At 44.8% G+C, this 26,514-nt stretch overlaps 2 protein-coding genes across 9 annotated transcripts; one reads left to right on the forward strand and one right to left on the reverse strand.

Moving 5' to 3' along the window:
- The first annotated feature begins 1,123 nt into the window (after positions 1 to 1,123).
- On the forward strand, positions 1,124 to 25,366 carry LOC117583779 (WD repeat-containing protein 44). Of its 8 annotated transcripts, none has more exons than XM_034272336.1 (10): positions 1,143 to 1,300; positions 1,360 to 1,541; positions 1,613 to 1,823; positions 1,897 to 1,986; positions 2,057 to 2,198; positions 2,283 to 3,285; positions 3,341 to 4,064; positions 4,124 to 4,942; positions 4,997 to 5,125; positions 5,196 to 5,351. In XM_034272336.1, exons 2-10 carry the CDS (start codon positions 1,456 to 1,458, stop codon positions 5,349 to 5,351), a joined length of 3,360 nt encoding a protein of 1,119 aa, XP_034128227.1. In that variant the 5' UTR covers positions 1,143 to 1,300; positions 1,360 to 1,455. The 8 variants fall into 8 exon arrangements, 7 of the variants coding, with proteins under 7 accessions (XP_034128231.1, XP_034128229.1, XP_034128227.1 ...); XR_004573811.1 differs by adding an exon at positions 5,804 to 5,957 and having other exon boundaries at positions 1,144 to 1,541; positions 5,196 to 5,764; XM_034272337.1 differs by having other exon boundaries at positions 1,145 to 1,277.
- Positions 25,367 to 25,815: 449 nt separating this feature from the next.
- LOC117583780 lies at positions 25,816 to 26,404 on the reverse strand. Its single transcript, XM_034272342.1, has 2 exons — positions 26,179 to 26,404; positions 25,816 to 26,111 (listed from the first exon to the last, which is right to left on the reverse strand). Exons 1-2 carry the CDS (start codon positions 26,390 to 26,392, stop codon positions 25,816 to 25,818), a joined length of 510 nt encoding a protein of 169 aa, XP_034128233.1. The 5' UTR covers positions 26,393 to 26,404.
- Positions 26,405 to 26,514: the final 110 nt, after the last annotated feature.

A 26,514-nucleotide genomic window follows, 5' to 3' on the forward strand; every position in this document is an offset into this window, starting at 1 on the left:
CGATGTCTAATCGAGTATTTCCAGCATGGGGATGAGAGCGTGACTGTCACTGTATAGCAAAACGGTGACATGAAGTTAGAATATTAACAGCATGAGGATCGACTCACAATTAACTTTCACTGGTCTTCCACTTATGCAGGATATATCTTCTGGATATACTTACATACTTAAAATTATGTAGTGAGAACAATAACTATATGTTGCTTACAAGCAACAAGTAGTTATATAATCGTTACGTTACATTCTTACTTTCTATGCTACTATATATTCTATTTACCTTTTTAGTGTGAACTCTATTTTCCTAACAATCTAAAAAAGCAAGTCATAAGGGTCAATCAATATTATGGAGAACTGTTGGACAAATCGAACAAAATTCAAGGTTTAGCGCTAAAAATCCTAACTAGCTGGTGATATTAAATAGAACATCAAAGTCGAGGAAAATGATTTAAGATTACGGCATATTTTTAAAATATGAAGGTATATTTTGGAATATTTTATCGGTAGTTCCGCTGAAAACTAAGGGTGGGAAAACATCGATAGTGGAAATATTATAGGGTATAGGTAATCCTAGATTACCCTAGTAACAATATGGTCAGGACTGAAAATAGTTATGTTTTTGTAGAGCTTGCAGGTATATTCACGGCAGTAAAAATATCTAATATAAAAAGATACAGAAAAGCTCTAATTCTCTGTGATAGTCAGCCTCTAAAGGGCTCTGAAGTAGTTATTGCTCACAAGAGCCTCCTTTTTTTTAAGAGAATTGGCAATATTAATACATGAGGATAATTTGGAGTAATGAATAGAAAGAAGCACAATAAATTAAATCCGATCCGGTTAACTGGCAACCTTCTGTTCCTAATTTCTGGACAGCCTTCTGTTGCCTTTGCACTTAGACCTACACGTACACATCAATCCATGAAAGTGACATCGCTTCACATTATATAATTTGTTAAACTCTTACACACGACCACACATTTTAACTAAGCATCATATTTTATGTTCTCATCAACAAATATCGACAGCAAAACCGAACATACCCTTTTCATGAAAATATCGACAGCCCCGTCATCGAACTGATGTACCTGGTCAGCGGACTCATCGTCGTGCGACCATCCCCAATTCGATATAGCAAGCGATTAAATACCAAAAAAAAAAAAACTCAATTAAACAATTGATTTCTACAAAAATTCATAGTGGTAAAATGTTTTTTAACCCTCAAATGTTTCCAAAATGCTAAACAAATCGACTGTTGCGTTAGCGCGACAGCCAAAAACGACGTAAGTCGACAAACATCTCGAGTGTGAGTAACGCCTTGCAACAACAAAAGGGAGTTCAGTTAATAACAAAAAGCGAAAAAAGTACTTTCGTCATAATTTGCATACAGAAACGGGTTGAGGTGGTTAGGTAATACAAACGAACAGCATTGACTACGCACAACCACAACACAACAAGGCAATGAGTAAGCTGGAGACCGACTCGGACAGTTCCGAGGAATTTTTCGATGCCGAAGACACAACGCCCAATCGTCATGCCACACTTGGGTACGCACCTCACTCTAATCTTTATATCCCAGCAGTGCTGACTAATACACTAATGAAATTGTACATTCCAGTCGTAGATTGCCGGCGGAGGTGGCTCAGGAGTTTATATTTCCCGAGCCCGCGGTGCGTGTCAATGCAGCCGCGTCATCGGACAGCGATGCGACTCCCATTGGCGCTGGAACGCCTGCCACACGGAGTCCCACCAACAGTCTAGGAGCACGTCTAAAGCAACAGGATATTGCACCCGTAGTCTTCGCCGAACCCAAGCCAGTACACGGAGCAGTAAGTGTCGGGTGCATTGCATTTGCATTCCAATGGTTTAGAATAAACATTTTCTTCATTTCCAATCGTCTAGTATGGCAGACAACGCTTCCACGAACTCCGGCAGTGCATGCAAAACGATGAAGACGATAATCCAGGAAATACACTTACACCCGACTCGCAGGTAAACATTTTGATGCTTCATCGCCTTGTCTCAATGTTTATTATTTCAATTTGCTATTTGATGATTGCAGAATAGCTCCACGGATGGTATGTTCAGTGCGAACCGATCCACTCATCCGTTCAAGGTGATTGAAACCGATGCGATGAGCATACAGAGCATGACATCCTTGGGTCGCGTGGGACGGATATTGGCGGGCAGCATAGACCCTTCGGGTGAGTGAGAGAATCTGACATTCAACCAAATCATCAAAAAACTAAGCAAAATACTCGAATCTCGAATCTCGAATTCATGCACAGCCATCAGTATTGATCGCGAGTCCCTGGCCTCCCTGAATGTCCAGCAGAAGCAGCAGCAACAGCAGCAGCAGCAGGCACAGACGCAATCCCAGAACCAACAAGCGACGCAGCCTTCGAGAACAGCAAGCACATCCTCTGGTATGGGTACCCCAAGTGTTTCGCCCAAGCATCAGCAGCAGGATGCTGCAGCCCCCACTGGCTCGGGCACTGTCGCTGGGCTACCTGCGAATGCCTCAGTGTCAGTGCAGGCAACAGCTGCTGTGGGAATCATGTTGCAAGAGCCAGATGTGATAGCAAGCACAAAGCTTGCACAGTCGAAAACGACAGATTCGATCACCTCAAGCGGGCCAGTGGCCCCGCCGCGAAGGAAAAAGAAGTCGCGACACTTTTCAAGCAGTTCCTCGGATCAGTTCAATATGGCCGATCGACCAACCGACGCGGAAGACACCGACAGCGACACTCGTTCCGTAAGAAGCGTACGCGATGCTCAGCAGAAGCTGCGCGATGACTTTGTCCTGGAGTTTGAGAGTTCGCTGAATGATGCCAATACCTCGGCATCCAGCAACACATTGACCTGCTCGTCCACCAACACAATCGTATCGGCCACGACTACAGCCACGCCCTCGTCGCACGTGCAAATGCCATCGATGAGTGCCATGCATATACGTCCCATGTTGGCCACGACGGCCATTGCTGCCCTCTCCAAGCCCTCGCATTCACTGGGTAGCAGTTCCACATCAGTTTACTCGAAACCAAGTCCCTCAAACTCGGCCAAGAGCAACTCGGCGCCAGGACGCGTCAGCTCCATCGATCCGAATCAGGGACTCAATCTATTCAAGGCCATTCAGGGTGGCTGCGTTGTTAAGCCCCGCGATGAGGCCAGCAACAAGGCCCAGGGTCCGTCCCAGGATGAGATCGAGCGCATTGAGAAAATGCTCATGGAGAACGCAAATCGTCGCAAGTTGGCGGGCACCGGCTCCAACAGCTTGGGCAGTGCCTCGCGGTGAGTTTTTCTAGCATATTTCTATTCTACATTTCTGATCGTTTCTGCCCAACAGCTATCCAGCTTTGTATCGCGTCACCAACGAGAAGGAACGACGAAAGTCCGCAGGCGATGAAGATGTGCTTAAGCAGATGAACATTTATGTGAGGACGCGCACTAGCTCTGGCAAGCAGCTAACCGACTTTGAGATACTCGAGCAAGTGCCTGTGAAGAATCTTGACACGGGAGAGAATATGCCGCTCTCCGAGATGCGTTCACCCCCAGTGCCTGAGGGCTGGGATCCACTCTCGCTGCACATCCTCAAGCTGACGTCGCATCTGGAGGTGACGCAAAAGGAGTCCGATGAGGAAAGTGTGATTGGCATTCCCCCCAGCATTGAAGGCCAGGTGCCCGACGAAGAGGATCTCGAAACGGACGACGGCAGTCGTCTGAAAAAGAAAACGGCACGCATTAAGCGCTTCTTTGGCACCACAATGCGTAAGACAGTGGACAAGGCCAAGTCGATTGCATCGGAAGTTTCGCATGCGCGGCACAAGGAGGATGTGGCCGACATTGTGGATGCTATGAATCCCGAGCAGAATATCAAAATCAAAGCTTCATCGTCAAACAAAGGGCCGTACGAATTCACCAAACTGCAGCACGTACAGGATCTGAGTGGCGAGGACACTAGCGCAGTGTGGTGCATGAAGTTCAGCTCGTGTGGCCGGCTCTTGGCCACGGCTGGACAGGACAAGGTTCTGCGAATTTGGGTCTTAAAAGATGCCTATCCATTCTTTCAGGTAAGAGTTCTTGGAAATGTAAATTTTGTCTTGCCTAATGCTCATTGAGTATTCCCCAGGACATGCGCAACAAATACAATGCCGATCAAAAGTCATCGCCCACACCCTCGCAGGAGTCTCTCGTGTCGCAGCATTCGGCCGAGGAGGCCATTGCCATGGCCACAGCCGCTGAGAAATGCACAGGGCCATTCATGCCCAAGCCCTTCTGCACCTACAACGGGCACACCTCGGATCTGCTGGATGTTAGCTGGTCAAAGAACTACTTCATCCTGTCCAGCAGCATGGACAAGACTGTCCGCCTGTGGCACATATCCAGAAAGGAGTGCCTCTGCTGCTTCCAGCATATTGATTTTGTCACAGCCATTGCCTTTCATCCGCGCGACGATCGATACTTTCTGAGTGGCAGCCTCGATGGCAAGCTGAGACTGTGGAATATACCCGACAAGAAGGTGGCTCTGTGGAACGAGGTGGATGGCCAGACAAAGCTCATCACGGCAGCTAATTTCTGTCAGAACGGTCAGTTTGCAGTGGTCGGCAGCTACGACGGGCGCTGTATATTCTACAACACGGATCAGCTCAAGTACCACACGCAGATCCATGTGCGCTCTACCCGCGGCAAGAACCGCATTGGCCGCAAGATCAGCGGCATCGAGCCCATGCCCGGAGAGGACAAAATATTGGTCACCTCCAATGACAGCCGAGTGCGCCTATACGATTTGAGGGACCTGAATTTGTCCTGCAAGTACAAGGGCTACTTGAACGCCTCCTCGCAAATCAAGGGTTCGTTCAGTCACGATGGAAAGTATATCATTGCCGGTTCCGAGAATCAATGCATTTACATATGGAAGACCAATCACGACTACTCCAAGCTGAGCTCGGTAAGAAAAATGCAACATTTATGCAGAACATTTTCTTATTTTGAATCCTTGCAGGTGCGTCGTGATCGCAGCGATTTCTGGGAGGGCATTAAAGCACACAATGCTACTGTCACCTGTGCCATATTTGCGCCACATCCAGAGGCCATTATCAAGCCAGAACCCGATGAAATTTCCAACGAAAAGGTAAACCAATCATAGCTTCCATTAAACTGAATCAGATGTTGAACCAAATGTTTTCTGCTATTTGTTACAGTTGGCTCACAATGCACCTGATCCACTTGTGGAGCAGCATAAAAAGGGATGCGGTTACGTGCTGGTCAGCGCTGATTTCAATGGGGCAATTAAGGTGTTCATTAACAAGACAAAGCCCAAGCATAGCAGCCTGCCCTACACGGCCATTGCGGATTAGATTAGGTCGTAGATCCATCTAAGGTGGAAGGAGAAACGGAAACTAAAACGAAAACTATAAAAGTAAAAGATGTATTTTATTTGTGTGTTTTGTGTTGTATTTGTGTTTGTCAGTTTTTTGTACCATTCATTTGTAGCGCCATTTCTGCTTATTTATATACATGCATACAATACATAATCCTTATATGCTGCACCTATGTATCTACCTTCGGGACGCAGTACATGCACATGCGAAAAGTTGTTAACTAAATGCGATTCTGCTAACGCGAAATAATTGTAATGTTATGTATTTTTAACGCTGAATGTATGAATGTGTGTGTAGATATTTGAGTTGCCAATATTTCTTTGATTCTGTTAACATCATTTTGAAAGTCAATTGTACATTATAATGCCTCACCTGCAAGGAATGGAAGGGTGTACCTTCTGCCAGGATAAAGCCATGGGGTCTCTAAGATGTCGAAAATGTCGTTGCCTGCCGAATCGCAAAGCAGTTAATTTTAAAGCCTACACACATAATTAATTTATAACTAACTTTATAATATAGTACAAGTATATTTTGTGTAAAGTAAAAATGTGCAACCCTCGGAACGGGGCAAACTAAGAATTAGTTGCAATGTTTCTATTGATTTTCATTTGGCAAAGAAGTTGAAGTGCTTCGGGATTAGAGGGATGGCTCTCCGGAAAGGAATGTCTGCTATTTAGCGAAAGCTTAACCTTCATATTTGCGGCTTCCTTAGGTGGAGAGCGATACTGCAAGCAAAATGTAGAAAAATGTAATGCCTGTAATGTGATAGTGTAAGCAATCTCTGTGTTTACCTAACTCAATTTTCATATTTACAGCAGGGGGCCACGGACAAGTAAATGTGTCTGGTTTTCAATGTGTGACTGCAATTGAAATCATTTTCGGTTTCTGAGACAGCCAAATGCTACCTACTACTATTTCCCTTCTGTTTCGGGGCCACGTATTCGTGTTTCATGTCATTAGCTACGTTTTGTGGGGGGGTAATTGCAACAACCCCAAAAGCATGAGACAGACCTGTGCAGTTACATGTGTACATATGTATAAATGTGTACAATATTATAAACATAAGTACATACATATATAGTACGTAGACCGGCTCTTTCTTTGTTGATTGTCGCTGTTGCTTTTGCTGTAGTTTCATTTTAAGGAACGTTCATACATATCACTGTATGTATTTATGTACCTGCACGATTGTCGTTGGTATTTGTTCCTTTTATGCCGTCTGCTAAATGTTACTTTATGGGGAGTGAGAAGTCTGCAGTGGGCTGTGGGTGTGGCGCGAATCGATGCGGCAACAGCAGCCAGGACAGGACGGGGCAGGATAGGGTAGGCCAGCCAACAGCTGTTTCCACGCCAGACGCCGGCCATGCTTGTTCCAAATGCCAATCAATGCACTTTTGGCCATGTGCCAAGTTTCTCTTTGGAATATTGGGAGCGCAACGGAGCGGGAGAGACATAAAAACGAAAAGAGAGAAAGCACTAAGCTTCGGACTCACTCGAACGTGTAGAATAATCAATGAAAATGTGCAGTTGGCGTCTAAAATCTGCATACAAGATTCCAAAAATCATTTAACTCCATACTGTGGTCCGGCCAGCACTCACCCACACACTCGCACCCACACAGACGCAGTCAGAGGCAAACCAATACAGATACCAGATACAAAGCAGGTACCGAGTACCGACAACAAGATTGAGCGAGCGCTAAGCTGGTGGGGCACCAACTCTTGGGGCTGTGCTGTGCCGTGCTCTTTCGTCGCATTTTATTTCTGTCTCTTGTGTAAAGCGCAACGTCGAGCGGACACACAGCCCCACAGTGCCGAGCCGGTCAAAGCAGTGTATGTTGTACGGAACGTCTGAGTGTGTGTGTGTGTGTTTTGTGTTGTGTTTTCGTTGTGTTGGTCTCTAGTTTTCAAATCGCTAAAATGCATTCTTTGACGTTTGCTGCCTCAACATCTGATTTCTGATTCACATTCCATGAAATGCGACTATCAAATTCGTGATATTGTGATGTGCTAAAGCTAAGCTTCGATCAGATGATGCTTCATGCTCTATCTGTCACCTCAAACAGGTCGGCGCGGCTTAGCGAATTGAATGCCTCACAGGGCGTGTGAGGTTTTGTGTTGTGCGTGTGTGTCTGCGCGTATTGTTTAATAAATTGAATAAAGTGTCCCCAGAAACGGCAGAGAACTCGAAACAGGAATATCTAGAGTTGAGAGTTTTGTGTGAAACAGACTGCAGTGTAGCGTGTGTGTGAGTGTATGCGGAAATCAGACCCAAAGTGAAACTGCAAATTACCGTTAATTGGCAAACACGCCATTCTGAAAAAATTCACATTTGTGGGCGCGTGTGTGTATTCTTGTTATTGTATTCCCTTCTCCTTATTGCTTTCAACAACAACAACAACAGCAACACCGCAGCGTTGTTTCATGTTTTGTTTCGCAATTGCAGTTTTTCTTTTTAATTGAAGAAACACTTGAATGCGATTTTCGATTGTTTATTGACAGTTTCTACGCATTCTGCATGTATTCGGTTACATTCGATTTGCATAAAAAAAAATAAAAAAACCTTTCACTTTAAAACCCATAGAACGAAACGAAACGTACCTACCTACCGCAAAAAAAATAACCAACAAGCAAAGCCCCAAACGAAAACGAGTTTCCAATAAGGCAAGGCAGCCAGCCATATTCAATATCGTATCGAATAAGCATCACTAGGAGGTATCCGTTGGACCCGTTGGATCGTTGGTTCGTTGGTTCGACGTCGTGGCCTATATTCAAAATAGATCAGCAGCGGCAGCAAGCTGCAACGAACTGCAGAGAGCAGAGCAGAGCAGCGCAGAGCAGAGCAGAGAAGCATCTTTCTATGTACCTAGTGCCGCCATGTGAGAACTCAGTCCAAAGTCTAAGAGAAAAACAAGTTTCCCCATTTGCGCGCTTATGCTAAATAATAATAATAAGTAAGCGAAGTTTGTTGTTGACGGAGTTCGAGTTCGGTGTACGCCAGAGACGAGTGGCCAAGAGGCAAGACACAAGAGACGAGAAGCGAAAGAGTGACCCACAAATACTGGTTTTCTTCTGCGGCCTGCGTGAGAACGTGCAGCAGCAGCAGCAATGGCCTCAACGGCAGGAACAACAACGCTCGTGGTTAAGCGGCCTGGACCGCCAGTGCCACCAAGACCTAAAACAGCAATAGCCATGGCTATGACAGCAACAGCCATTGCAGGCTCCACAGTGACAGTTCCAGCTCCAGCTCCAGCTCCAGCTCCAGCCACAGCCACAGCAAATACTCCTCCAATCATACAAAAGAAGCCCACATTCGTGAGCCAACTGAGCAGTGCTGTGGGACGTACCCTGGTTTATAGATCGCCAGCGTTGAGTGTTCAAAAGAAACAGGCTCAAACGCAAACGCCAACATCGGCGGTGGGCAAACTCTCGCCAACAGCAGCAGCGCCACCGCCGGCCACCAAGCCACTGAAGCTGCGCAAAGCTCCCGATGTGCCCACAGCCAAGCCCAGGGACAGGGACTCGATCAACAGCAGTCCAGCGGCAGTGGTCGTGACTGTTAATCGTCACAAATCGATGAGTGTGGCCACCTCCAGTGCACACACCTCTCCCCTCAAGGATACGCGCCTGAGCCTGGGCAAGGTGGACTTCGAGAGGGCCGGCCTCGGGCTACAGGCCACGACGCAGCCGCTTCCAAAGCCTCGCAAGATCGTTCAATTGCCCGTGGCCACGCTGGATATGGAGGATGTGGCAGCGTTTGTGCCACCACCATCGTCCACGCCAGCGCCCAGCATCTTTCGACGATCGAAGACCACGCTGGACAGCTTTCAGACAGCCACAAACAGTGGCACGTCCTCCAACAGTGGGGGATTCCTCGGTGGCCGCACTGTGGAGATCAAGAACAATTTGAAGAACGCCGCAGAGCGTCTCTTCTCGGAGATAATCATAAACCAGAGTCAAAAGCAATCCATAGCCGATACAACGATCATAACCAAACACGAGCGTGCTATACAACATCAAGCGGTGCTGCAGCAGAACCAAACCATCCAAACCATCCAGACACCCCAGACGTCCCCCACCAACTGCATGCGCATTAATGTCAATGGGAGCTACGATAGGATCCTGGTTAACACGAATACGAGTTCTCGCACGAACACTGTCAAGAGTTCGATTAGCGTGGGCAACACACCCGAGAAGAAGCAAGCCTTCCACGAGCTGCTCATTTCCGAGTTGGCTGCAATGCGCAATAAATCATGCTCCCTGGAACAGCTGCCCACTAAATCCCTGTCGATGGCAACTGTGGCAGCCGCCTCACCCACAACGACATCAACGCCGAGGAAAGTCATGTCGCGTCATCGCTACAACTCCATTGATGATGCCGATGATGCAGAGGACGTGGATGCTGACAATGTGGAGGATGCAGACAGCGATGGGGACGAGGAACACACACTCACCACCTATACGGCCAACAAGTTGGGCAAGGAGAGCTCCGAGCTGGAGACTGAGGGCTCTTCTTCCGGAAGGAAGCGCTGCCCCTCGGGCTGCTCCTCAGACTCGTCACCGTACGGAACGGAGCGCTCGCAACGTATCCGCACTTCAGACTGGATTGAGGTGGGCGACAATGGCACACAGGTCACGTTAACCAGTTGCCACATTAGCCTCGAGGACTCTGGCATGGAAGATGAGGAACGGCTCGATGATATGTCCTCGTCGGGTGTCGGCGATAGCTGGGACAGCGTCAAGGAGGCTGAGAGCGAAAAGCGTTCGCGCAATGTAAAACGGTGAGTCAGTCACAAGATTAAGACCTAATTTAAATTATAATTAAATGGGTTTACATGGGTTTACAGATGAATTAATTATTCAGATTCTGAGCCAGTACAGCTCTGCATAGGGGAGGATGTTGTGAGATGCAGTTCTCTGGTAGCCCTCTTTCTTGATTTGCTAATGAACTGCCGCAGAGTTTTCCCTCAAGTTTCACTAGGCTTTACCACTGACACGCTTTTACAAGTATCTATCTCCGGCTACATCTCGCTGCTCTCCGTGTGCATCCCACGAAAGCTTTGAGTTTTCAGCACCACCTCACTTCCATGCGAGTATCTCTGGGCCCATTGTTTTGTTTTCTGTTTTTTTTGTTTTTCGGCTCCCATCTCTCTCTCATTTCTCGCAAATGGCCTGCCTGCCTGCCTGGCCAGAGTGAGCTCTCGATGTGATGTGTTGAGGTTTGGTTTACCTTAATTTGTACGGTGTGCTGACATCATTTTGAATGTAGTTTGTTGCATGTTGCAAATTGTATGTATGCAGTTGCAACAGCAGCAACACACTTTGCCAACAATATTTGCCAACTAATACTACTTAATTTGCATTTGTATATGCCTTTGTGTGTGTGTAAATATTTTAAAAGCAGAACTGAACAACAACAATAAAACAAAAAAAAACCCGTTTTCAGTTGAGAGTCGCGTCGCTCTTTTGGTATTCAAAGTGTTTGCATTTTAGCTGCGTATACCTTATATATTTACATATAATTATATGTAGATATGTACGTTCGTACGTATTCATATGGCACTTACAGTACGTGTTTGTGGTGCGGTGAACAATAATGACTATCGTGACTCACATTGCTTGGCATTTGCCCGATCTCGCACATCGCACACACGACCAATTTACGAGTATATATCCAATCGTAACGTAACGTATCGTATCGTATCGTTCATACTTCATACTTCACGTACACAACGGTACATTTGCTTGTTCACACGAATCACCACCACACAGCACACCATCACACACTCTCATAAACTTGCCAAGAGTGTCGTCCGTCCACCGTCCAGAGAAGTTGCTATTGGGATGGTATATGGTATATGGTATATGGCATGTGCTCTCTAGGGTGATGATTACTCAAATGCTGACAATTCTTTGCCCAGCGCTATTATTTCTTCTTTTTTGTTTTCTTTAGAAAGTTGTGAAATATTCATTTGATATGATCTTGTGATATGCAATCTGAGTTTGAAATCTTCCATTCTGTTTTGTGGCAGTTAACCGTTCAAGGTATCTTTGGTGCTACAATGACGTCTGACAATTGAACTGATTAGCACATAAATGGGGGATATATCTGGAGTCATGGGGTTCCAGGCGGCTTCAACAAGAACTGTCCCTCAGAAGCAGGTAAAAAGTGGAGAAACTTCAGCGTATAAACTTTCGATGATATCATTTGATTGAGATTAAATCACACAATAAACGCGATTATCAACTCGAGCTGACTCTCATTTTCCATTGCTCCAGAGGTCCCCATTGCGCATTTGTTGATAAAAATGTATTTCTCTTTATCTGCGCACATAATTATGTAAATATGTTCATGCATACATACATACAAATCGAGATAACTATATTTGAACATTCATATTTGTGTTATCGAGAAGAGTCATTTCCCCTTCTGTGAAATGCAAACGGTAAATGGCATTCCAATGTATGAAATAAGCAGTAATGCACTGCTTATGTGTATGTAGATATGTATGTATGTATGTATGTATGTATGTATGTATGCAGCGTGGATAACCGTTGAAACTTCGTCGCGAGCATTATGTATACAATAAATTCAATCGCTGCGAATGGAGAGCAAGTGGAGCACCAATTCCTCTCCAACATACAACATGTTGCTGAGGCTGCTGCTGCAACGCAATGCTCATGCACTCATGTATCCGTAGTTGTTGCTGCTTCAACTCCAATTTAATTACATAACCAGTGCCGTTGTCAAGAATTGTTTACCATTTCCGCACTTTCCGGTGCACCAGAGACAGCTTCATTCGAAGCGAATTATTCATATTCGAGCGATGCCAACTCAATGAAAGATTTCCTTTGGCAGGAGGAGCGAATAGCTGCTGATATTTGGATACATTCGAAATGGCTTCATGTTTACCTGTGAGCTTTGTGTTTATTTATTTATTTGGGTCTCTAATGGTGCCATAGTTGTTATTATTGTTGATTATTAATTGCTTTAAGTCAATACGCATATTCCGGACTCAAGGCTCTTCCGTGAACGAAAAAGATTTAAAAACAAAAACTGCTAAAATGCTTAAATATTTGCTGAGAAATATAATCGGTGGAATTCCTAACTTCGGCATACTTCAAACTACACCAAATGATAATGATATGTCTGAGAAAACAAAGAATTTTCCTGTAATCTTAGCTTCAGTAGAGCCACAAAAGGAAAGGAAAGGCAACTGAAACAATGGTTCACAGCTATTTAGAAACACCTTCAACTAAGGTTACAGCTGCGTCTGTGCTGGAGAGTTGTGTTGTGGTAATTGTGATGAGATGTGCCGCTGCCGCTGCCGCTGCCACTCACTCACTGCCAAAGATACAGAAAGAAGTCGGGTTTTGGGTTGAGAGTGTGAGAACCGTTAAGACATGTATGGCCAAGTGACTCGGCATTTGGCTCGTTGCGGCTCAGCTGAGCTTTTGACTCACTGACAAGCGTACGAGACATTTTTGGTTTGTTTTCCATTGCTCAAAGTGATGCGACAGATATTTCAGAGAGTTCAACTACCTTGAGTTCTTGCTGTGGTAAAATACTTTCTATGCAATCTCATTTGTCGTTTCATTAGCAAACCAGGAGACATACGTCTTGGTGTTAATTTCAAAAGTAAAGACTGATTCCGTGAGAAATAAACCAAGCCAAAATATGCGGAAGAGTAGCCTGGAAACGTAACTGGACCTGCAAGGCAACCTGTTGGATGTGGATGTGGTTGTGGTTGCAGTTGCAGTTGTACCTGTGGCTGTGGCACACATGAGCGTAGGCTGACTGCTTGTGTTGTTTGGCTTACATAAACCAAAACAAAAATGGCAAGACTTTTCGATTCGGATACACTTATTTTATTGAGGCACACGGGCAGGCACTGCCACTGGCACACAGAGTCGCTCGAATCTCGTGGAGTAGCAGCAACCGGAAGCAAATCAACGCCTGGACTGGTGAAAAATGTTTACAAAAATCACAAAAATAATGTATGTACCCGTGAAAATTTCCATGTTATGGAGTAGGCGTACAACTTTGAGGCCTCGTTTCAGGTCTTTATTTGAACGCACCAAACGCAGAATTGTTACCACTTTCTCTACGAGAAGAGTGCAATGGGTCAGCCAAGATCTGCGCTTGCTTGCCTTAGATGTCGAGTGTAGAGTGTCGAGACCTTAAAGGAGTGTAGAGAATGCTTTACTCTACGCACGAAATAAAACCTCAGCAGGGGCATTGCCCATGACTATGCAAACAGCCATCAATAACCTACGATGAGTCGATGAACAAGTCGCATAAATTAAGTTGGCATAGCTGTGGGCCGGGCCAGAGCCGAGCCACTGGCTCGCATCGTTCTACTAGCCAAGGAATCCGTAAATTTCGCTGTTCGTTGTGTTTTTAAAAGAGAAACCCGACCCAAGACTAATCGCGATGCCGTACAGTTCGAATCGAGTTGGGTGAAAAAAAAAACACATCTTATTTGGGTAACTAAACCGAGTCGAAGCCGAGCCAAGCCAAAAGCTCTTTTCGTGGCTTATTTGCATGAGATTGGTATGGGATTGGATTGGTTTATATGCAAGTTTAGAAACTAGAAAACAACCAAAGCCAACGGAAATTTATTGTCTATGCAGTCATCAAATGTGGCCAGTTTGTGGCTGTTTGAATGAAAGCGAAAACGCTTCCAGTATGCGCCATTTCTTTTCGTTTGGTTTTGTCAGAGATCGCTCTAGGGAGTGGCAAGCCAAGGGCCGATCGGTGATCGGTGATCGGGGCTCGGGGATCGGGGATCTGTTGCACGTAGAGAGCGCGACAAGTTGTGATTACTGATGATGACAATAACGATGGAAATGCTACGCGTACTTTTTCACCTTCTCACTTAATTTGTGCCGAACAGGAGGCAGGCAGGGGTAGTCCAGCTGCGAACACAATGGAAAATGATGAGCCTCATTAGAATGCGTGAGAAAGTTACAGTGAGAAAACCTAAGTCTAAGTTTATTGTGTCTCCATTGAGGGTCTCTGCCACACTTTCTGTTGTGCTGTGTCGTGCCCTCATTAGCTGATGTTTTAAATAAGAAAGATTTAAATTATAAGCCCAAAAGTGGTCAACAATCGAACTCCTCCACCATCGCCACCATGGCCCCATGTTTTGCTAATAAGACTGAAGAATATCCCGCAAGCGTGCAGCCGGGTGAAATTTCTGGGTCAAGTATTGATATTATGATCACGTAGGTTGATTGTCGAGAAATCGTCAGATTTTGCACTGGCCCAAGTGGCTCTCTTTGGCTCTCTTAGGCTCTTTCGTAGCGGTAATGGCATCCTGTCCCGTAGCGCTGTCCGTGCCCCGATTTGCCACCTGCGCGATGCTATGCGATTGTCTGCACTATTTTCGTTGCAATGGAATTGTGGCTCATAGCTGGTAGCTCTGCGATGCATAACGGATGTGTAACGCAGGCAATGCCGCAGAGCAGAGCACTTTTTCCTGGTTTATATTTAGAATGCGACATGGCGTGCCACGCAACGCCGCATGCCCCCAATTCGCTTTGGTCTCGCTTTTGGGACGGGCAAGGCTAACACAAATGCTCAGCTCCCACTTGGTGGGATGCCCAGGGGGGCGGCCAGGGAGGGCGTTCCACTCGACATATTCGAATATTTCTGAATGAGCGAAAACAAGGCGACGCTGCGCTAGAATCTCTATGACGACTATTGCCGCCTGTGTCGCCTGCCCTTTGGTCATGGGTAAAGAGCGGCCAGTGTACAATGTACAAACATATGTACATATGTATGTATTTATGTATGTACACATGTGTCTATGTAGCTGCCCACCTTTACAGCAGCAGCATCGTGAGAGCGTTTCCTATTCTTGGTTGACTCTAAATATATCCATCGATTTGCTGATGACAGCCGGTACAGCACGTACAGGGTGTACAAACATCACTCAAATCCAAATCCAAATCCAAATCCAAACGACCTTAAAGCATTTGTCGCCTCGCGAACTCCACGATCATCCATCAAAATGGGAGGGACCCCAGCTGTGTCTTTTCTCTGTGCTGTGCTCTTTGTGGAATGCAAAACCCTGTTTGCCATTTTATTTGTATTATTAAATCAATTTACGCATTTCCTATACATTTGTTGTGTCTCTGTCTTGGCTGTCCCATTCTCGACATTGCATCTGTGTGCCGTAATGATGCTTTGCTCTTCTCACACAGATCTTTCCCTCTCTCTCTCTCTCTGCTTCTCTCTGTGCGCTTTTCTATCGCTCGCTTTATCGCTGATCTCTGTTGATGATATATTTGTTGTCTTTCTTCGTGCGCTCTCTTTGGGGATTTGTTGGGCTTTCAACGTGGCCAAAAGCAAGCAGCCAGCCAGCCAGCGTTTGATTTTTAGTTGCACGCGAATTTCTGAGCGCTATCAAGCAAAGACCCAGGCGAAAAAAAAAACAATTCGCGACTCTTTGTCTCTTGCGCGAAACGGAACTAAAATAACTTCGATTATATGTTCATATTTCCCATATTGTTTGTACACATCTTTATTTGTGAGTACGCCTGAAAGAGACACTTGAGAAATAAAAGCAAAGCAAATATACGAGTATTGTGTGTTTTTTTGTGAAAGAACCAAACAGATTCCGTGTAGTGTCAAATCGATTGTGATTGTGATTGTGATTGTGGCTTGCGGATTGCCTAACAAATGTTGTCGTTGTCGTTGCCGCAGTGTTATTTCAATGTGCTTTTTAATTAACAGCCAACCAAGAGCAAAGCAAATGCTATTTTAACAATCAAAGCCTGCAGAAATCTATATTATATGTATATAAGTTTATAAATAAACATATAAATGTGTTATTGTAGTATTATTCATGCTTGTGCAAAGTAATATTCGTTGACCTTTAGCCTTGGCGAGGGCTTCTTCGATTGTCTCGCAAATATCATACTGTGTACTGTTGGTTTATCATAGAAATAAAAGTGTTCCTTCCCTCTATTCACTTGTTAACTGGCTTTTTCTTTATTCATAATAATGCACACAAATCATACAAAGTATTCAGCCGCTTTTGGTTATGACCATTTATTGTCTTGCATAAATTAATTAAACTATTGAATATTTTGCATGTGGGTTGATGAATTTGTTGAATCGTAAATAAGGATAACTTGTGCAGGTGTTTTTTTTCTTATGTGTGTGCCGTGCCATCCGCTTCTGTGTGTCTAATGAACTACTGAACTAATTAAGACACAGAAAGCGAAACAAATTTGATGCCAGGCATTTACTTATTACACAGACAGCGATTTAGTTGTTGCTTTTGCGATGTGCGCCCACTCTTCCTCTCCCAGAGTAGCTTAGCCATAAAGGGTGAGGTTTTCTATGCTCTAAGAGAGCGCAACACCTCGCTAGTGCCATCTGCTCCAAGTACCTCCAAGTATAGCATGTCCAACGCTCTAAGGAACTTCTATGCCTTCTGTTTCTGTGTCAGAGATCAGAACCCAATGCGAACATTAGCATCGATCAACCACCAATCAAGATTGTGCTGCCTTCTTAACTGTTTTATATTTCATTCGCATGCGGTTACTGATATTTCTAAGGTGTCTGCTAAGTGGGTCAGCAGCCATAGTTGCTTAAGAGCGTCTTGCGTCTTGCATTGACAATATGCTTGTCCCCCTGTCCCCCTGTCTCTCTGTATCTATATCTTGTCTGGCTTTTTAGCTGTTTGGCTGCTTGGTTGCATTTGGCTCTTTAGGAAATCTTTGAACTCGTTCCTTAGCGTTCTAACAGCTACAAGTTGATGGCCTTCGTTACTGGTTGGTTTGTTGCTATCTATGCCTTATGGCTATAAGTTTACCTTTTCATACATTTATTTATGCCCAAGTAGCCTCTGTTTTATATGTTACAAATGGAAATGTCAATTTGTTGGCTGCGAGTTTGCTGTCTTTGTTTTGTTTTGTTTTGTTTTGTTTATTGTGTTGGTGTTGTTGCTTCCTGCTCTGATACCGAAAAGGTACCTTTGAAAAAGTAAATTTATTGTCAATGAAAACTTTGCAGCTAATGTCATAAGTCGCTTGAAACGCAAATTGAGCGGAGGAAAGTCAACGAGAATGTCCGAAGACCTGGACGATTTGTTTCTGTCGCCCATACCGGCCCCCTCGACCGCGGAGCTGCAGCAGTGCATCTTGTTCGGGTTCCGGCGCCGCCTCTGTCCCACCCAGATAGTCGACGAGTGCCGCAGCGCCTTTGGCCCGTTCGCGCCGAGCTCACAGTATGTGGCCAAATGGTATCAGCGCTTCCAAGACGGCTTTTTCAATACGAACGAAGATGCGGATGGAGATACAGAGGAGGAGTCAGCAGGGGTCGGTAGACTTGGGTGCGGCCAAACGCCAACCACATGCAGCGACTATGACGATGATGAGGTGGCAGCTATATTGCCCCTCGTCTTGAATGATATCGGACATGGCCATAGCCCCAACCCCATAGATAGCAATGCAAATGCAGAGGAGAGTGAGGATGATGATGATGATGATGATGAGTTTTATAAGGATAACAATGATGATCTTGATGGGCATGTTATTGGTTATTGGCAAGGTTATGGCTATTTGGGTGGCAAGCGAAGGTACAGTTGGGTCCATAGTCGGGTTTAACTCTGCACTGATCTCCGCACCAACATCGAGACCAACATCTGATAACTAAACTCTCCTTTGTTTTCTGGTCTTTCTCTTTTCAGTGGCATCTCCATTAGTGCGCTGCCACCCCTGCCGAAATCTCTGATTGGTTTCAACAAACTTCTCGGCTCCGACTCGGGCCTGCTCCTCAGCGATGGCGATGCGGAGGCAGTGCCGCCAGCGGCAGCACCAGAGCGGCTCAATAATAACACAGGCAACAGCAACAGCAACAGCAGCAGCAGCGAGACGAACCAAAAACATACGAATATAGATATCAATTTAAGCAGTCAACATAAGAGGGAAACAAATGATAATAACGACAATAAAATTGATAAATCGTCGCCAAAGGCAACAGCAACAGCAACTCCAGCGACTGCGACTGCGACTGCGACAGCTACACTTGAAATCATAACTCCATCAAATTTATGTGAAAACGGAAACACAACCATCACGACATCATCAGCACTATCATCATCACCTGCAGCAGAAAAAGCAAAAGCAAAAGCAAAAGCCACGAATGTTACACCAGCGAAAGAAAGTTCCAATCTCAACACCAGCACCTTGGATGACCAGATAGCGACGCTGCGAAAGGAAATGGTAAGTTCTTAACTGATTAAAGGGTCACACATTAGCCATAAATATTTAAATGTATAAAGTGAAAATCGTTTCATTTCAAAGTACCTTTCTAACATATGTAAACATGCAAATTTCTACACATAAAAGAAAGTGGCTGCCTGACCCGCGTAGAGAAAAGTTCAACTTTGGCTTGGGTCACGGCATGGGTCTTTCATAGTTCATCCAATTGAAATAAGCGGCCATAATATATGCCTTAAAATCAGCCAAAAATATGACAAACCGGGAAGCTGGAGCTATTAATTCATTCATTTCATACAGACAAAGAAATTATCTTGACATTTAACAAAGAGGCACAGATACAACCTTAAACATCTCTAGACGTAGATCGACCGACCTGACATTTTGCCTAAATTTCGATTTGCAATCGCAAACGAAATGCTCAAATTTGAAAGCAAAACCCGCACCATTTTCGAGTTGGATTGAAGTCAGTGCTGAGAGGCGGGGACTGAGGCTGAGTAAATGGGTGAAGTAAATGTCAATTCTGCTGAGGCTGAGACTCCACAAAAATAGGTCAGGAAGTAGTTAGAATGGATGAAATTGATACTACACGAAAATTGTATTATCACGAATGTTTATCTTGCTTTATAGATCAAATGTCAGATGCTAATGCCACGCACAAACGATCTCTGTGACCTGCGAACGGATTCTAATATATATTTTGGGACCAGTTTGTGCCAAGTATCGGTGACATCATTATAACTGCTTAGTGATTGTTGGGCTTGGTGTTCATTTAAATACGTTAAGACAACTGCACATAATCGGGTTGGGTTCTGTGCAAATATCGATGCAATATATTACAAAAGTCTGAGCAAAATTGGCTAAAACCTTTCACATTTTATGCTCGCTAGCAGTGGCATGTTTTTCTATGTACAATGTATATGTGTACAATATATAAGAACCTGTTTAAAACTGGCTCAGGCTCAGAGTCTAGCTCTGACCAGGCGTAGGTGTAAATAGACTTTAGTCTGTCGCAAGTTAGGAGCAACCATTTTTCCATTTTAAAACTTCTGGCAACCCAAGAAAAAATGTCTGTTTTCGTGCTGCTCCGATTTAAACGTCTATTTTGGTGGGAACAATCGGAAATAAACGAGTAAAAAACAAAACGTGAAGCATTAAAACCAAATGCAATGCAATTTGCATGTCAGCTCTTAGCCGAAGTTGTGCAATATTATTTTGAGACTGAGTTGGGGTTGGGCAGCAGCAGGCAGGGCTTTGGGGAGGCGGTGCTTCCCCTCTGCCATAAATTGATAATTTTTTGTAGCAAATTTGCAAACTTTCATTAGCAATTTTGTGGCATAATTATGTTACAATAAGCTAGCTGCGTGTCTTCCATCGATTACTTTATATTTTTGTTTCCATTAGTCCTTTCTTTTTGTGCTCTTTCTGCCTTGTTGTGTTGTGTGTTGGTTTGTTGTTTCAACTAAACAAAAGATACCGCCGCTGGCAATGCTTGCACTGGTGGCAACGCCAACGCTCAAGCCCAATGACACTTTAATTGGTCATTGTATTTACCCAACGCCAACCGAACCGAACCGAACCGAACCAAACCGAACCATTTGTTGCTGCAGTTGTGTGTTGTTTTTGCTTAGGCATTTTAATTTATTCGTTGCCACAATAACGATAGCGAGGCCTCGCATTGCTTTTGCCTACCCCCCCCCCCCCCCCCCCCCCCCCCCCCCCCCCCCCCCCAACATTTAACTACTTTTCGTTGAGTTTTTCTACTACGCTTACCTCGGGGAGGTGCGGGAGCAGGCATATCTCTGTGTGCCGCTCATTTCGAAGATTTATCAATTCCATAAGTAGTAGCGCTTTTGATCAGAGATAGAGTATTTACTTGTTAGTGTAACAAAACGATATATACATACTTTTTTTGTTAAGTTTTGCAAATGTTGCGGTCGGTTGATTAACGATTCAAGCGCTTTGATCGGTCGTTCGGTCGGTTGTTCGTTCAGTTGGTCGGTCGGTTGGTCGGTTGGTCGCTTGGGTGGGTGTGTTTGTGGGTACGGTGTGTGGTGTGCGATGTATTTTGCAATTATGTTAGCTTTTGCTTTCGAGTGGTGAACCTATTCAATAGTTAAACAGCTGCTTAGTCAGCTCATGATACTACTTCACCATGGTATTCGCCTCTATGTGGAGTATGTTTGGCCGACTTCCATCGCACATTTGACTGTACGAAGTCCGCTTTTACTTATTGTAATTGCAAAAAACTGAAAGTACATGAGTGCTGAAGGTCAGTGAGGCAGCCAAGATTATTAGATCAGGTTTCAACAAAAATGCCAAGGATAAATAATTGCTATTGTCATACTCGTGCGAATAGGTAGATAGTCTGTGGAATGCAAGCAGCTATAGAAAAGAGCAGACCCTCCATAGAAATAGATTCGACATCTTGATTGGCAAGACAAGTACAATTATGCTCAATTGTTACCGGCATCACCGTCGCCCCATCACCATCACCGTCACCATCTCTAATGTGCACTCGTACAACGATGGAAATGAAGTAATAAACTTTGGTTAATGCAATCCGCAACGAACGCATCAAAGAGAAATAAAAAGCACACAAAGCCACAATGGGAGAGAGAGAAACAGGAGTAACACTAATCAGCGCATGAGCAGCACAGCACAGCGCAGAGCAGCGCAGCCGCATCAGCAGCCGCAGCAGCAGCCATTAAGCGGCAAAGCAAGCCGCAACAAGCAGGCCAAAGCAGGCAGGGAGGCAAGCAGTGAAGAAAGGCAGAAAAGCAAGCAGTAAACCGAGTCAGCTTCAGCTAATTTATGTTGTTTCTGTTACTCTGCTCTGACTTTTGCCAGATGCTTTGGTTATGCTGCCCCCCTTTGGACTTGGTTATGGCTGTAAATTAAATTTATGAACGTAAAAAGGTACCGGGCAGGGGGTAGGGGCAACGACGACCACATTAACTAAAGCCAAAGATCCAACGCATCCGATGGGGCAGTTTGTGAGAAGAAATGCATCAATGCATGAAATGAGTTTTTATGGCTTACATAAAGTGGCCTTGAACGCCACACACCCCTTTGGGGTCCCCTGTTCTTTCTTTCTATCTTTCGGTTCCGTTCCGTTCCGTTCCGTGCCGTGAAAAGTGTATCTTGGTTAGCCAAGACACTTGCTCACTTGCTTTAGCTTTATTTGGCCAGGCTGCCAACCCAAACCAGCACTGGCCACTGGCATGGAACATCAAATGACACGGCATGGTTCTGGTGTGCTGTAACCGATGTGTAGCCGATGCGTGTAGCCAGCCAGCATGGGGTTATACTTGGCCAGTTAGCTAATTTGCGTAGCTCAAGCGCCACTTTGCTTGCTCAAGAGTTTGCTGAACTTGTTCCACAGCGAACTAGTGTCTGCCGACAAAAGTTGGGAGCTTAAAGTGTTGGCTTAGAATATAATCTCTTGGTTTTCTACACTTTACTCCAAATCCAAATAAACTTCTACAAATGACACAATCAAAGACCATAACCATTAATGTATACAGGAAACTAGCAAATGCCATTTTTCCGCAATCGGAGTTACTCATTTTTGGACACTTAACGTGTTCGCATTTAACGCATTCGCTTTTCGTTATAGTCAGTGCCAGGGGAAAACACCACAAAAGATATGTAGTTGGTTTTAGTTGATGTGTGTTTACGCTACAATAAACTCTGAGCAGTGGAGGGCCAAGTTAAACACCCGCCTGCATAATTGTATGAAAATCTGCAGGCATCCAGGCATATGTAGGCGTGTCCATAAATCAGCGTGTAATCGTCTTTGAAATCAGCTCCATCTGGTAATCCATGATTTACCAAGCAATTTAACATTCACTTTTGCAGTTTGAAATCAAAACAGAGGCAAGCTCAGGAATGGCCAAGTGAAAGTTCAACGATTGCTTCTAATACGAGCATTATGCAGCGACAATCCTCGATTTCAGATCAGACCCCACCTTATGATTGCAGTTGTAAACAAATTACCCGTAACAGAGGATCCTCGTATCTTATCGCCCTTAGAATAGTGTTTTTTAGTTACATTTATTTGAAAGGCATGTTGTTTTCTTAGTTTATCATTCACTTTGTCAGTTTGCCAATTACATTACAGACATTACATCACTTTGGATTGCAACTGCAATGGGAAAAGCAAACCTGTCCAAAACCACTGATTTATTTATAGCCCGGTGTTCGGTGCTTGACTAGCAACTAACGACAGGTTTGCATTCCATTTCTAAATCGAAGAAGCAGCCAAAGCTAGTCATCCCCATATGCTGGGTACGATCCGAAATGTATTTACGAATCTTTTGCATTTACTAATGGCATTCCAGTATGCTCTTCCGGGTTCCGCTGCTAATTTCAAAAGGTCATACTCGCACTTGCACTGCACAAATGTTTTATTTCCAACTCCCAGTGGCTTCTAAATCTTCAAAAGTCTAAAGATAGAAGAAAAACTCTAACAAATGCACCATCCGCAGTGCATCGCTGGGGCAGTGCAGGGCTGGGGCAGCCTTGGCTGGCATTCGCAGCGTTCATTGCCATTTATTATTGTTGCATCCATGAAATACTTTTACGGCTTCGCTTTCTGTCCCTGTGCAAACGAGGCACTCGCAGTATAACCTGCACATTTGAAGCATCTGCAGGCGATTTTAGCACAATGAGCTTAGCGTTAATTAAGTTTCCAACATTATCGATTTTCAATTTTGTTTTATGGCACTTGAGTTGTCCAACGTCCAAGGCGTAGTTGATGCAGGCTGGAACGCCTTAGTGCTGCAATAATTAACAATACGATGATGTGGCTGGTGTACTCTTTCAACTCTTTTAATATAGAGTATTTGAGTGCTGATTACCACTTCCATTTGCTGCACATAAGCGGGAATTATTGCTTTTCCATATGCCACAACGAAGCCACAAAACATTCAGTATGGATGGGGTTTGCCGCAGTTTCTGAAGATGCTTTTGCAACGTTATTTAAATAGTTATAAGCTCGGGTATGGGGTGGAGCTACAGTTAATGTCTCAATTGTAAGACACCCACTCAAATGCGGAACCTTTCTCTCTATATTGTGTGTGTGTGTGCAAATTAAGCGCTAATTAACATAGATAAATACTCGCACGAGGCTATGCGTGGGAAGTTGATCCAAATGTAATAGTGTTAATCGCACTACACACTGACCACAAACTAACAATGAAACTGCAAGTTCTACTAGGTCAAAACGTAACGAATTTCCATTCCTTTCCAAAGTTTGAGTGTTTTGTACAAATAGTTAACCATTTCTCTATGTGCAGCTTAACGTTTGATCCGCTTCCATGTAGCTCTGGAAACGAATGCATTAGCATCCATTCCAGGTGGAAGCTGCGATGTGGGGGCAGACTGGGGCTTGGGGTGATACGATGCAAAGTCTTGAGCGGATTTGGTTAATTCCACGATACGATGCAGCCGATGAACGGAGTCTGGGGCAGGCTGAAAGTTGTGCTGCTTTTCCTTTTTGCGCGCGATATTATGCCGCGATATTAATTGACAAATGAGATTTTTCCTTCCTACTCGACAGCGGAACAGCGACAGGGGAACTTTCATTTCGACCACAAGCCACAAGCTACAGGCGTGAGCCTCAGCTCAACCGAAAAAATACGGGCCAAGGCTGCATTCATACGCAAATGTAGAGATGGTTGGATGGTTAGGAGACGGAGTTGGAGTTGGAGTTCGAGTTCGAGCGGCATCGTCCACAGCTGTCCGTTTGATACATTGCTCGTAACTGTCTAACGCTATTCAACATGCCGCCGCCGCCTTTTACACTGGGTGTCTGATGGGTGCTTTATCTAGCAAAGAGACAGGATAGGTCACCCTCCATCCACAGTTCCAGTTTCCTGTCCGTTTCCATTCGACTACTACTGACAGGCGGGCTCAAAGATTGATAGATCCTGGCTTGTGCTTCATGCTGCAGTTTCACTGCATCTATTTTGTTTAATAATATATTCCTGAATAATGTTAAATTTTGTGTACTTTCTTTCAGAACGGACTGCGTCAATTGGATCTCTCATTGCTGTCACAGTTGTGGGTGCTGAACGAATCGATACAAGAGTTTCGCGCCATGATCGAGGAGCAGGAGAACGAAGATGAGGACGAAGAGGAGCCAATGGGTGCTAACGATGTGGATGCTCAGCGGAATCAAGGCCATTCGCCCAGCCCTTCATCCTACGAATCAGTTAGCTCCGAGGGCGGCGGCGCAGATGTCGCAGCAGACATTGGGCTGCAGACAAAGGCAAAGTGCCTGGGCACCATACCAAAGGTCATAACCACACAGCCGAAAATGATTAGGGAGCTGATCTCACAGCAGCACCAGGAGCAGCCAGATGCAAAGCAAAAGCCAGTGCCCAGAATGCGGAGTGCACCGCCGCCGCCACCGCCAACAGCCCTGGCCACAATAACAGCCACGACAGAGCGGAAGCCGACAGCACCACCAAGACCCACATGATGTTACCTAACAGACTTCCTCGCCGGAGTCCGGATGGTCATGTGCAAGGCGATTGTGAACAGCGGATCGCAGTCATCGTCTTCGTTGTGCAGCGCTGGATCATCCCTTGGACTGGGTGTGGCAAGTTTGTCGGACCAGAAACATTGATTAGGTGGGGGAGGTCTGTCTGTCCGTAGTTTATGTGTGTTGATCAACTGATGAGATCTGATAACTGATCTTCACTTTCGTTGAATAAACTATTTCTGGAGTCACGTGACTCTTCAAGGGAACACTTTTAGTAAGGCATAAAATATTTACTTACCTCATACACGAGTATAATCAATATGCATATAGTAAATGTAATCCAAGCAGCCCAACCTAATCTAATCGGTAGAATCTTTAAGGCCAAACTATAGGCTCTCTCTCTCCCTCTCTCGTATGGTTAGGAGGCCTTTGTGATCTTCAGTTGTAAGTTCTATTGTAAATTGTTTCTCCAGCGGGCTCAGGCATCACGGGGTTCGACATTTTAGATTCGATTGTAATTGTATAGCCTTTAGGGACGGAGCGGAGCTTAGCTGTCGACAGAATCATCTCTTTAATTGTATTTGTGTTGCGGTTCATTTCCACTGTGCATTTGACCAATAACCAATTTTGTAAATATGAATTTATACGGCTTACTGCAAAGAATGTAATACATGCATACAAATGAAAAATAAACCATCAAAGCGATCGTTTCCCTTTACACCAATCTTATTCCATCCATGCCCAACTGTACGCACGGGAAATCATAGCTAACAACATTATTGCTGTCGTAGCTGGTGTAGAACGTTGGACAGGCCTTGAGGCCGGTCAGGCCAGCCATTTTTATGTTCAGCTTGAGGCAGATATCCAGAGGAGTCACCACCGAGAGCAGTGGCAGGCAAAATGTGGGTGGTGCCTTGGTGCTGATGGTGAACTTTGTCACCGAATTCCCATCCATGGTGACACCCACGTCCACTGATGCGCCGAGCACGTTAATTTTGAGTGTCAGACACACTGTAATTGGGCAATTTAAACGAAATAAATTAAATTAACTTTTCAGTATTTGGGTAGTGCAACATACGAGTCTTCGTTTCATTGATGGCGTTCACCGTTATGCTCTGGCAACAGTTGCAGGACAGTGAGAGCGAACACTGGCACACTTGAGCCTGCGACGGTATGGTGATGAATCCCAGATTTGTTCCATTGGTGGCAGCGGCAGCTGTGATACCGTTAAGGCTGACAAAAGTTCCCAGGACCAGGAAGAGAACTGAACTTGGATTCCACATGGTTTTCATTGCTTTGGTCGCTTTGGTAGAAAGCGAAAAACTGGTCAGCCCCCTTTTTGGCAAACCGTTTTTGTTCACGAATAAAATGCCCATGGTCATAAGATTTAATGGAAAATGATTTAGTTTTCGCA

The sequence above is a fragment of the Drosophila guanche genome, unplaced genomic scaffold, assembly GCF_900245975.1.
Source record: "Drosophila guanche unplaced genomic scaffold, DGUA_6, whole genome shotgun sequence".
In the NCBI taxonomy this organism is placed as follows: domain Eukaryota; kingdom Metazoa; phylum Arthropoda; class Insecta; order Diptera; family Drosophilidae; genus Drosophila; species Drosophila guanche.